Below are 13992 nucleotides of genomic sequence, written 5' to 3' on the forward strand. Positions count from 1 at the left end.
TACTGTAATTGACCTCAAGAACGCTTTCTTTAGCGTCCCAATCGATCCGGAAAGCCAATATTTGTTCGGATTCAGTTTAAATGGACGAAGTTTTAAATTCGCACGCGCACCTCAAGGATTCACAGAAAGCCCCAGCATCTATAGCCAAGCACTGAAAAGAGAACTTGACAGTATCCACATGCCAGTTAACACTGCCCTGCTTCAATATGTCGATGATCTGCTGATCACCGCCCGAAGCGAACCTGAATGTGAAAAAGCATCACTGACGGTTTTACATTTCTTAGCCGACAAGGGGCACAAAGTGTCCCCTTCAAAGCTGCAATTCTGTGTCCAGCAAGTTGTGTACCTTGGGCACTTGCTGTCCAAGGGGGGAAGACAGCTTACACCCGACCGTATCCAGTTAATTATTAACATGCCGCCACCCAAGACACAAAAGGAGGTACGGGCATTCATAGGCCTCACTTCGTACTGTAGGCAGTGGATCCCTCAATATGCATTTCTAGCAAAACCACTCATTCAGTTGACAACACAGGAGGCAGCGACATCGACTGTCCTCCCTTGGACTCAGGAACATACGCAAGCTTTTGAAAGCTTAAAGAAAGCTTTATGCCAAGCACCTGTTTTAGCAACACCATGTTACAGCAAACGTTTTACACTTTTCGTTACAGAACGTGAAGGTACTGCTTTATCAGTACTCACGCAGGAACAAGCAGGATCACACAAGCCATGTGCCTATTTCTCCAGTACATTAGATCCCGTAGCCCAGGCTCTTCCTGCGTGCCTGAAATCAGTCGCAGCAACAGCTTTAGCAATCAGACAAAGCGATGCCATAGTGTTAGGACATCAATTAACAGTACAAGTACCACACGCAGTAGAGGTTCTCTTGAACCGGACCCAAACACAACACTGACTATAGCAAGACTATGGGTTATGAATTGACATTGTTCCAGCCACACATAGAAATCAGACGTTGTAGTACATTAAATCCTGCCACACTTTTGCCATTAAGTGGAACAGACCCACTGGCACATGATTGTATTGAAGTCATTACTATTACGACGAAACCCAGACAAGACTTGACAGATATTCCATTATCAGATCCAGACCTGACATTGTATGTAGATGGTTCATGTATGAGAACAAGTACAGGAGAGTTAGTGGCCGCTTATGCAGTCACAACAGACACTGAAGTTATTGAAACAAATTGTATCGATACCTTGTCAGCTCAAGCAGCAGAGCTCATCGCTCTGACACAAGCCTGTATTCAAGCCAAAAATAAAAAAGTCAACATATACACAGACTCACGTTATGCATTCGGAGTTGTCCATGACTTCGGCGTGCTTTGGCGAGAGAGAGGTTATTTAACTTCTCACGGTGCCCACATCCAGCACGGTCCCCTTATTCAAGCTCTGTTAGATGCAATACATCTGCCTACTGCAATATCGATTATGAAGTGCAAGGCCCATACGAAAGTGACTGACATTATTTCTCAGGGTAACGACCTAGCTGACAGAACAGCTAAACAAACTGCTCAGAATCAGACTCATCCAACTGACACGACAAAGACAATAGTCCCGACACCAACACATTGCATGACAGTTAAGGATCCCGCCCTTGATGTAATTGACATACAGACACATGCTACACCAGAAGAAATAAAGAGATGGACTGAATTAGGAGGGATCCAAACGGATCAAGGATGGATGACGAAGGGAAAATCTATATGGTTTCTCCCCGACTCAATGGTTCAAGTCATCATTAACACGATACATAGTCCAGCGCACCTAGGAGAGAAAGCTATGCTAGACAGTATTCAACACATTTGGTTCAATAAACACTTGCGAGCAGCAGCTAAACAGAAAGTACGTACCTGCATGATTTGTTGTCAGTTCAATCCAGGAAAAGGCGTACCTGTAGAGCAGGGTGGATTTCAACCTCCCGATCATCCTTTTGAAGTCCTCCAGATGGATTATATCCAGATGGAACGATGTCGAGGATTCAAATATGTCCTTGTAGTTGTATGCGCTCTTTCCCGGTGGACAGAGGCGTATCCCGTCTCAGATTACACTGCCCCGACTACTGCCAAACAGTTAGTTCGAGAATTCTTCCCACGGTATGGTTTGCCCCGTGTTGTGTACTCAGATAATGGCCAGCCATTCTCATCCGAGCTAATGAAACATGTTTCACTTCTGTTAGGCTATCAATGGAAATTCCACTGTGTCCGACAACCCAAGGCAGCAGGACTCGTGGAGCGACATAATCAAACTCTGAAAATTAGATTGTCCAAAGTATGTAGAGAAAAAGGTGTCGACTGGATAGTAGCTTTACCAGTTGCGCTCTTTTACATGAGAATGGTAGCACACTCTCGAACAGGGCTATCCCCGTATGAGGTGATCTTCGGTAGACCACCAAATATGTGGGGGGACGCCTATACCCCGTAAAATAACTGATGTTGATTGTAATATGCTGACAGATTACCTGGCTTCCTTGATGTCTGCACTACAATCTTGTCGTTCACAGGTAGCTGCAGCTTTTCCCGATAACACTGAGGTGAAGCCCCATGACGTGGTTCCGGGAGATCATGTACTTGTAAGGAACTTCGACAGAAGGAACCCGCTGGAGCCTCGCTGGCAGTCGCCTAAACTCGTCTTATTGACCACGAGGACAGCTGTGAAGATTGAGGGACGTAAAGGGTGGTTGCACTCGAGCCATATCAAAAAATTTCATGGACTATCATCCGACTTGAATTATCAGCCCTGCATTCCCTCACAGACTGACTCAAAACTCCCCCTGGTTGCTGAGCCAGAAAAAGAAAACTATAAACTGAAACTAAGGTCTAGCAAGTCAGACAATTTGATTGTTTAAGTCCTCTCCAAGGTGAATCGGTTGAATTTGTCTCTGACATGTATCCTCTAGACCGAAATAGAGAGAGAAATAGACAGAAACAGCTCAAGAAATATGCGTACTGTAAATCACTTCGTAGTCACTGCATAGTGACATTGTTAATTATGTTTTTCCTAAGTCTTCTTATTATTATTGTCAGTATATTATTACACATGTATTACCCTATTTCCAAGCGTGCTTTCAATGCTACTGCCGAACATTCTTTTAGCGAATTACCCCCGCATGAGTTGTCCTATAGATTTGCGCTGCGCAACAATACATTCATTAGTATGTTACATCATTCTCATCAGACCAGCAATGCTACAAATTGTTGGATATGTGGACGACTCCCTCCCTATCAGAAATACAAGGGAGTTCTGCCCCTCTTTCCGTATCCATTCACACACAATGGCTCCTGTGGAGCATAGTTTAGTTTGATTAATTCCTTAGATTCAAACTCAGTAGTTTATCAAGACAACTGGGTTTGGGGAAACCTGAACCTAGTTTTACTTAAAGTCTGCTACCCTAACAAGGAGGGACTTCCCAAAAGAACAGGAACTGATCTAGAAAATGAAGTATATGGATTAGGTAACTTTACACTTAATCTCATGATCCTGAATGTTGAATCCGAAGCTACACCAATCTTGCCCGCTATGTCAGTATTTCCAGTTAGAGGCGAATTATGTGTAAGAAAGAATGGTTCAATACACATGGGCCATAGTAAATGTACCACTGTAATAGAATTCAGTGATAAAGGCAAGTCTACATTTAGAGCTTCTCGTCACTCCTACTTCATCTGTGGTCACACCGCATACATGTGCCTACCCCTAGATTGGGATGGTACCTGTTACATTGCATTCCTTCTGCCACCTGTTTTCCTAGCCCCGCCTGATTACCATAGGAATACCCATTTAGTACACAATAGACAGCAGAGAGATCTCCCGATTGTCGACTACACTGAAACAGCATGGGAGCAATATACAGATTTCAATAAAGGTTTCTTTCCCTACATAGGTACAGTCACTAATAGTAAGCTGATACGTAGATTAACTAGAACCCTTGAAGCAGTAGTGAATGAAACTACTTCCGCCTTAGGCAACTTAACAGAGGAGCAGTCTGCGATGCGGATTGTTGTTCTTCAAAATCGTCTTGTTCTTGACGTCATCCTGGCCGATAGGGGCGGAGCTTGTAGGGTCATCGGATCAAGTTGCTGTGTTTTCATACCAGAAAACACGCCGTCAGTATATAAAGCCATAACTCGACTTCATAAGATCGTAAGCCAGATGCACCAGAATCCAGGCACCTGGACTTGGTCCGGTTGGTTCTGGAGCGTGTTGTCAGCCTGGGGATGGAGGATCCTATCCTTCCTAGGTATTGGCTTTCTCATTCTATTCAGTTGCTGCTTGTGTCTACAATGTGGGCCAGCGATTTGTGGTCTGTGTGCCACATCGTGTATCCCACCTTCAAATTTTCATTCAAGATCCCGGAAGAAGAAAGAAGAACAAATGATGCTATATGAACAGATTGATGGATTGATGAAGATAGATATTTCATAAGGGTCTGTAGGGGACAAGGAGGGAATGAGGAAATATGAATTTTTATGGTCAATTGTGTCCCCTATCTTAGACCCCAACGACTCCATGTACATGCTACAAGTACATGTATGTTCCCTCCAGTTCCAGCTATGAAGACGCAAATACATGTGCGTCCAACGTCAACATGTCCTCTTTCAGATCCGCCATGAATGGGTCGAATATTCCATTCCTAAGTATGATTGGCCACCGACTTTATATGGTTCACTTTTCTAGTTTTACAGTTCAGGCGAGTAGGCCCTGAATTCTGCCATCAAGCCTTTTCCTGCTTCTGCCTCTGAAATGCTCCAGCCTGGACCTGCATCGGTATCCATGAACTTTGTCCTACTCCCTGCGCGGCTCACGGTGCCTGTTGCCTGCCAAAAACTGTATTCAGCCTTCAAGTTATCTGCTCCGCTCCTCATCCAATGCATTCCTGTCTAGTAGTTTAGGTAAACATCCTTCCAGCTACCGAGCAAAGGGCTCGGCCTCGCTGTCTTTATGCAAGTAATTCATAGCCCCTGTTACCATGGAAGATTCCTGCCCCCTCGCATCTCATGTAGACACATAGACGCTTGTACATGCACTAACAGTCAGTATAGAATAGATTTTGCCCGAGAGACCTTTCCTTTTGGATAAAACGGTTCCTTAAACAAAGATATTAGATACGATTTGGGATTAGGTTGACCTGACCCCCCAGACTTCTGTCTCCACATGTAGAGCTAAATGTCAATTCCCCTTCACCCTCTAGTTGCACGTCAATCACACGTCATGCGGCTGCGCGCGCATCTCTGCCAAATATTTCTGCTGACACTGCAGGATTCTCTTATGGATCCACCCACTTGTGACATCATTCTAAATGACGTTTCTAGTTTACGCCTATTACCACGCCTATTTTCATTACGTATGTGTATTCTTATCTGTATTATCAGCTGTTACGCCTCCTGCATCTGTCTTAATGCAATGCTTTTCATATATATATATTTACTTGTCAATAATGTATTGCCTATCCCTTCCTGAACCTTCGTGGTGATGGAATAAGATTGCCTGGTTCGAACCATAATTCCTTTGTAAGGAATAAAGCCCTTTTCAGAACCTCTAATACCACGGATTTTGCCTCTTATTTTGACTGAGTTATTCTTACTAGACTTTACCGCATAAAAAATAGTACAGGTAATTTAAATATTTACCACACGCCCTAGAAACTTTTGGGGACTGTACCAGCAGTATTTGATTGGGAAGGAAACGGGTGAGGCGGAGGGTGCAGACCCTGTTTAAATATGGCGTGAATGGAGGGCATTTTGAGGTATGATCGAGGCCTGTTCCTGCTTGTTGAGCCCCTGAGTATGGTGGTAGTAATTCAGCTGCATGATGCGACGGGAGCTGGTTTTGGGGGATGGACCCTGGGCTGACTACGCTGCTATAAATGGGAGGTGATGTCATAAGCTAGTGTCTCACGAGAGGCGACTTCTCTGTAATTTGCCATGATGTTTACACACTGTAACTATCCATAGACGACATTCAAAGACTCAACGACACTCTTCGAGAAGTCGAACACTGGCTACCACTAAATCACCTGAAACTCAACCAAGACAAAATGGAATTCCTCCTCATTTCTAACAAAGAGGAGAACCCCCAAATAGTAGAATGGCTAAAAGCTATTGATGCTCTCAACGGCAATCTCACCCTGGCTAACTCAGTAAAATCTCTGGAATCACCCTCGACCCAAAACTAGACATGGCCAAACACATCAAGAACACCGCAAAAAGCGCCTTCCTCAACCTGAAGTTACTCAACAAAATAAAACTCCTCATCCCGCTCAAGGACCTCAAACAAGCTACTCAATCCCTGGTGCTGTCCTGACTCGACCACGGGAATGCAGCCCTCACATGTACAGCTAAATCCCACTTAGCTCCCGTCAGAACAACTATCAGTGCAGCAGCTAGAATGGTCACAGGAGTAAAGAAATATGAACACATCTCACCCGCACTCAGAGCTAAAATGGCCCCCAGTCGAAATGCGTGCCAACTTCAGAACTTCCTGCCTCACGCACAAAGCCCTGCACAGAGGGAAACCCGCCTACCTGGCCTCCAAACTTAAGAAGGCCGGTCAGACAAGGAGCCTCGGAAGTTCCAACACTCTTCTCCTCATACCGCCGAAAACTCGCAAACAAGAAACCGCAGCCTGTTCCTTCTCTGGAAGTGCGCCCAAAATCTGGAACTCCATCCTAGTCCATATCAGGACTACCCCCCCCCCCCTTTTCAAAATTCAAAAGGCAGCTCAAAGAACTCTTCCTCAATCGTTCTCCTCCGAATCGATAGCTGCCGCCGAAGCACACAAGCTTGCTCATTGCAGCATACTGATACTTTGACATTAAGATTTCTACCTCCTCCACCTCCCCGACCCCTCTCTCTACCCCCCTCCCCCTCCCCCCCCCGAAGGAGGTTCGGCTCGAGTCAACGTGCACACTACTAGAATTCTGCAGGACTTCCTTGCCTTAATGCTGTACAGCGCACTGAGACCTCCGAAGCTCCATGAGCCATTATGTATACTACTGCTTTATTGTGTGATTTCCGTGTTACGAATGTTGTAAAGCGCTCCGATACCCTCGGATCTGGCCAGTGCTATATAAAACTCTTTAGTAAATACATAAATAAATAGCCATTGTATGTATTTGACTTGTTTTTTTTTCAATAAAAAGTTATTTAAAAAAAAAAAAAAAAAAACTCGTTGTGTGCCTTGGTGCTTGGCTCCAGGACACACTGGAGGTTGGGGGGAGCACAACTGGGCATTTCACCAAAGACAGCTATAAAACACTGGGCATGCAACTGAAACGTCAGACTTCTGCCGTTTGTGGGCCGGCTGGAGAGATTGGAGGAAGGGGTTTTAACACTTGGCCACTGGAGCCGGATCAGGGCACCACTATAGATAAAGATCTTCTTTTCACTGCATCATTGCAGACAGGACTGAAACTTAGGGGAGACATGTGTGGGTCAAATGGAGACACTTTGAACCACCCCCAACTTCAAACACACACTCCAGTATATACTACTGGTGGCAAGTACTTTGTGCACATTGCCAGAGGACTCTGTTATGCACATGGGGGATTACTGCCATTGAAAGGGACTGCTTGCCCTTCCTGAATAGGAGCTGGCTTGGGTTGATTACCTGCTGCTGTGTGGCACCCTGAAGTGTGCTATTTAAGGGCTTGTTGAGCTGGTCTCCTGTTCTTTCTGAGGTCTCAGGGATATCAAAGATCTTTTAAGAGGGACTCACCCCATTTACCTCGGACACCTGACGGTGCCTTCTCAAGTGCCCACATCATATGTTGTATTCCAACTGGTAGTGCAGCCTGGGCGTTGAACTAAGAATTGTGCCTGAAGACCGGATTGTCTTGTGCGTTGCCCTGAATGCTGGGCCGCATCTAAGAAATGTGGCTCCTGCATCTTGGGGAACCCTGGCACGCATAAGCATCTTGTTGGTGGTGAACGGATCACTGGTTGCTAGATCCAGTGTGGCCCGCTTCGTCGATCGTGCCACAGCTCTCTCGTGCTACACTCCAACTGCATGCTCATTGCGAGCGGTGTACAATTCACAGGTTGTGATCCTCAGAGGTGGGAGCGTAGTCGTAGTAGTGCCTCATTATACTTCGCGACACATTGCTGAACTTGCACCTGTGTGTTTGACCAGAACTGTCTGGTGCGATCAATATCAATGTGCACCGGACGTTGTGCCTCATTTCCAGGGAGGCACGGAATTTGAGACTCTTAGTTGTGTGTGTGTCCAGAGCTGTCTGGTGAGGCCAAAATTGACACGCACCAGACGTTGTGCCTCATTTCCAAGGACGTACAGATTTTGCAACTCTTCGTAGTGTGTGATCGGAACAGTCTAGTGCGACCTGTATCATCACGCACCGGACGTTGCACCTGGATGCGAGTCAGATCATTGTGTACCTGAAGGAGTGCTCAGAATTACCCTTACAACTAATACATTGCACGTGTTGCTAAGCCATTACGTATCAACAAGCTTTTTTACTGTGATACAAAAAACATACTTTATACTAGGGGTGGGCGGAATTTGCGGAATCGCGTTACGCAAATCTCCGCGAAACGGTAAAAAATCTCCGCGAACACGCAGAAATTCCGCGAACACGCGGAATTGCTTGTTCGCGATACTTTTTTCCTGTTCGCGATCGCTGTTTGCGTGCTCGGAGTGAAATATCTCGTGAACACGCATATTGAGAACGCAAACAAGCAAAAAATTTCGCGAAGTCGCGGAACGCAGATTTTTGGGCAATTTCGCGTTCTCCGCGGAACGCGAAATTACCCAAATTCCGCAAATTACGCGAACGGAACGGAATTTACCGCCCAGGCCTACTTTATACCCACCCTGGCATTCGTCAGAGGAAACAAGTGACATACTTTTTTCATGAAGTCTCCTGGGCTATTGACTTTCCAAATTTCTTTTCCAATGTACTTCTCTTGTAATGTTACTTCCATGTTCATACATATGGATTTTCAGTTTTATTTTACTCCTTTCTATGTAATCAGTCCGCATGGGCATTTAATCCTATATTACAACTCGTGGATTCGTGTAGAAAGCGGATGTCTTTTTTATGTTTTCCGCTACATGCATGTGATGTGGCATCTGCAAGAGTTATGTTTTTTCAGCGTCCACAGTTATATAACGAACGGTTCCTTTTTGACTTTCTGTTGTTCTATAATGGTAGGTCTGGAATTGCAGCACACTGTGTGTTTGAAATGTTTAGACAGTTTGTATGGAAATATAGGAGGTTGTTCCAATATATATTTGAAATCTGGTGCAGGGTTATAAAATGTTCAGGGCCCTGGGATTGTTTTCCCAACAACTTTTACTTCATTTAGATGATACCGCTCCTGGGTATTCAGGTTTGTGTTTCTTCGTCACTAAAACACTTCTCTTATATGTGTGGTTTCTCTCGGTTTTGCTTTTTCTAGCGTTTCGTTGGGGTATTCTCTTTATATATATTGGGAATCATGTGCTCTCTCTCCTTGTACTCGTTGAGGGTAGGTACAATTTGTTTAGCTTTCAAAAGCTGAATCTGCGGTAAGTGGTAATTGAGAGGTGTCGAGTGAAAACCGGTGTATTTAATACGTCTCTCGTAGTGTTTGGCTTTGTTGCATGCAGAATTTCTGGTTTCTCCTTTTTCTATAACTAGGTAGACGTCCATAAAATGTTTTTGCGCTTTCTTGTTTATCATAGGTGAGGCTTATATTGGTTGGTTCATAGAACCATTCTCTCTTATGGATGGGTTCTGGTTGTAAAGTCCTTAATTCACTGACTCTCCCAGAAAAGTATTTTCTAGTGGCTGGATTCACATAGGCTTTTGACAGGTTGGGACAGGGCCATTTTTAGCTCCCGTTTCACTGGCAGAAAGGTCTCTACAACCTCCATGAACTGCAATATCTGTCAATAGCGGACACATGGACTGGCACTGAACTGTACTTGAGCCGCAATTGGGCTACATGTGGTAAGTTTGGTAGTATTTGTGAGGCTGAGACACACTCATGGTATAAGGATGAGGCAACATGGTTCCTGCTTGATCTTGCTGGTGCTATTTGGGATGAAGGGAAGTGGTGGGAAGGCAAGTGCAAAAGTCCTGTGACATGCATTTGAAATGTACTCCCTTCCACCTGGGTTTCCAGTGCGCGCTGGCATAAAAGTGACATTGTGTGTTAATTTCACAGGTAAAGAGATCTAGTTCGGGCTTGCCCCAGTTGCATATGGTCCAGTTCCTATTTGTGACACTCTTGTTGATATGCTGGGTGCCTCAGCCCAATCCCCCTTTACACCTGGCAGATTCTCTACCTTCAGTGTGATTTTGGGCTGAATGACCCAATTCCAGAGTGTCTGGACCTCCTCCATTAGAACAGGTTACCTTGTTTCATTTTAGGAAGTAGTTGTTAGTGCTGGTTTGCATTGACGGACACTGGATCCGGAGGAAAAGAGTGACTGTAGTCCTCTTTTGATGGCTCTCGGCTCCAGAACTTTTACGTGCAGATGCTTTCCTTGACATGTCCACCAGCCTTTTTTGCAGACATCTCCTGCAGGTGGGCTTCCCAGCCTTCCATTGACTAGGCCGTTTTCATAAAAAAAAAAAAAAAGGAGAGCCCCGCAGGCAGAACTGCAGCACCACCCAAATGTTGCATCATAGACAACCAAAGGTTTTTCATTTGGGGCATGGCACGATCTGGTCATTGAAGGAGCCCGTGTTCATTGGGTATCCAATTCCCCCTGCATTGGTTGCATCTGGCTTGGCATTTTGGGCTGGACTGTTCCCATGAGGCCCAGGGTCAAGAATGATTTGCATATGGCCAGGTCTAAACTGGGGTGGCATGGTGAGCAAAAGAATGATGGCTTTCACCCAGATCTCATGACTGGGGGTGAAGGTTATGATTTGTTCTGCATTCCGTACATCGTGTGTCTTTTGCTTGGTTGCATCTGGAGGCATCAGTAAGGGAAAAGGGGAATGTCAAATGACAATCTTCACAAGCAATTTGCTCAATATACTGTTGTAGACTACAGTTTTTGGAACTGGTAATCCTTGGACTGAATTCAGTGGATGTGTTCTTCTGAACACAGGGCGTTCCCTCATGGTCATATTTAGGATGCCACCCAGGCACTGGATGCAGTGAACGATGGGTCTTCCTCATTCTGCGTGAGACCCAACCTGTCGAAGAGCCAAAGGTAGGCATTTTTGGAGGCCATAGCTTTGAGAAGCCAGTCATTGAGGTAAGGGTAGACTAGATCACCCTGCTGTCTAGGGAAGGCTGTCATCGGTGCCATACTCTTTATGAAGATTCATAGCGGAGAATTTAGGCTGGAGGGTAAAATTTTAAATTGAAGCAGCCAGCTTCCTCATATTACAGTAACATGAGATGTTATGAAAGTAAACCTCTTCTAAGTTCAATGACGTCAAGAATTCTTCTTGAAGCAATTGGAAGACCGACTGGGGGGTGATCAATTCAACTGACAAACTTGCAAGTGAATGCCAGTCTCCCTTTTTTTGACAATAAAAATCATTGAATGGAAAACCTTGTTTCACCGTGATTTGAGGATGGGCTTCACAGCCCTTTTCAGTTGCATTAAGAGGATTTTGGCATGCAGCAGAGGAGGATGTTGCTGGTTTGTTTTCTGTGTCAGAAGACCTTTGAAGAAATGTAAGGGTATGACCCAATGTGATGGAACATTAGCCCAGGGCTTAGGCAGAATTCCTCCATTCATAACCACCAGTAGGCCGTGGGAATGAGGGTATGGTAATCTGTGCCAGTGAAACGTTCGTCCAGAGGATTAGAATGGCCAGTGCCTTTTCTTCTAGCATGGTGTCCAGAGTTCAATGAGTTCTGATTATCATCTGTCTTTGCTCCGACACATGGTAATCCTTCCACTCCATATAATGATTTTGTGATTATTACGCTTTGTTTTAGTTCCAGGGCTGTTAGCCCCTGTGAAAAGATGTCAACTATGGCTTTAAGTACCCTGAAACTATTGCTGGTACCGACATAGCTGTGCTCCTTGACATCTGTCAGTTTAAGTATCTACCTTGATGTGCTTCCTTGTGTTGTTGCTCACATGGTAACTGACAGCACTTCACCATTAAACAGCATAGCCTGTATTCTGCTTTGCACCTCCAGTCTAATGCAGCAACAAGAAGGTCTATCTTGACTCTAGTACATAGCACCCCTCATTCGTCTGAAGCCATTGTTGGCTACGTCTAGTCAGGCAACAATGAGGGGTGCTGAAGCGCGTTCCCTTGCAGGATATCATTCGATGGGCCAGGCTGCTACTGATGGACCGAACACAATGCTAATGACTAAGTAATGCATAGGGCCACTTTATAACAGGTCATTCCTAGGGTCTGGTCACAATTTCAATAATTCTTAGTTGTCAATCCAGTGGTAATCTTAAATGCAACGCAAGGGTAGTTGGGCTGCGTGATGCTACAGGTGATTGGGTATTCCAATAGACTACAGAATACAGTGGAACCAAAATACCAAGGCCAAAATAATGGGGACCAAAATATTGTGAAGGTAAGTATACATGCAAGTATAGGTTTATATACATAACTCGGTACAAAAGGGGGTGGTGATGGACGGAGCGTCAGAACCAATCAAACACTCACACCCAGTCAACAGATCTGGGTTTGATCCATCACCGTTCTTTAGCCCACTCTGCCACCCCAGTTCAGACATGGCCATATGCAAATCAGTCTGACCCTGTGCCTCATGGGAACAGTCCAGCCCGAACTGCCAAGCCAATTGTGTGTCTTTTGCTTATATACATAACTCAACATATTAGTGATATATATCTGAAAATATATGTGAAGTTAAGAGTAGATCATCTATACGTACCTTTACATTACTTTGGTCCTCTATATTTAGGCTCCAGACCTTGCAAGGCTGCGGGCACTTTAAGAACAGGGCAAGCACTTGGGCACTCATGAGGGGGTCACACAGGACTAAGTCCTGGTGGAATGCCCCATCGGTTCCCGTCTGAGAGAAGTAGGGGAGGACAGGCGGCAGTGGTGACGGCCACTTGCTGCAGTTTGCCTCCTTGTGATGATTTTAAACCGGCAAACAAAAATAATGTGGCAGTTCGTCTGTCCATGAACACATTTTCTTTCTGAAGTGCTACATATTAAAACTATTAGTGTTCTGCTCGTATTCTACACCAATTGGTGTTCAGCTCTGCTCATATCATATCATATGGCCTTGTTTGTTTCGATTGCACATTTATATTAGTTTTGTTCTGCTGCATCATTTTAATGAGGTAAACAATTCTACACTATAACAATGGAGATGGTCTCTTTAGCCACCACTTCCACTTCCATCCGCACACCTCCCTTGCCTGGTCTGCAATAATGCTTATTCACACAGCTGCAGAGGAGAAGGCATTCCTCTAGTTTCCCGACAGGTAACTAATTCCCAATGGAGTGTGTCAGTCATTGCCAGAGATGCTATATACATTTGTGTTACTCTGGTCAGTAAAATACTATACAATGCAAGCCTGATAACAATGGCAGTGATTTTTCTCTAATCTTTTTTTCTCTTCTACTGTTAGGTTTCAAGGATAAGGACCGGAACCAAACGAGCTCTCAAGAAAGAAGCAAAGACCCTGACCAGAAGAAGCACTTGAAAAAACAATAATGTGCAAAACAATCGTTTGGGATTGCGCTTATATGTCATTTGTGCGCCCTACAAAATGTCGTGTTTGAATCCTCCGTTTTTTCATCAGCCATGCATGACAATCCATCAATCAGCGGTGCAACAATTTCACGAAGAACTGCTGTAGCACTTTTCTGTACGTGAAACGCAATACAGAATGCTAGTCAGGGCATTATTTATAAGAACAACGTGTTTTAAAAAAGTGAATATGGCTACATCAGATTCCCTAACACATGGGCGTCATTCTTAGTTTGTAAGGTGTAGCATCTGCTACCCCTTCCACTGCCTTGCTTCCCCAATTCTCAGGGGTCCTAAAGATGGCGAGTTGGAAAGAA

At 44.8% G+C, this 13992-nt stretch overlaps 1 protein-coding gene across 1 annotated transcript in view; it reads left to right on the forward strand.

The window, feature by feature from the left end:
* TRPM5 (transient receptor potential cation channel subfamily M member 5) overlaps window positions 1–13745 on the forward strand; it is a 561392-nt gene extending 547647 nt beyond the window's left edge. The window contains exon 25 of the mRNA XM_085646171.1: window positions 13554–13745. Coding sequence (XP_085502297.1) covers window positions 13554–13639 — 86 coding nt within the window. The 3' untranslated portion in view covers window positions 13640–13745. The remainder of the gene's footprint in view (window positions 1–13553) is intronic.
* The last annotated feature ends 247 nt before the right edge of the window (window positions 13746–13992 follow it).

Source organism: Triturus cristatus, chromosome 3_1, assembly GCF_964204655.1.
Source record: "Triturus cristatus chromosome 3_1, aTriCri1.1, whole genome shotgun sequence".
Classification (NCBI taxonomy): domain Eukaryota; kingdom Metazoa; phylum Chordata; class Amphibia; order Caudata; family Salamandridae; genus Triturus; species Triturus cristatus.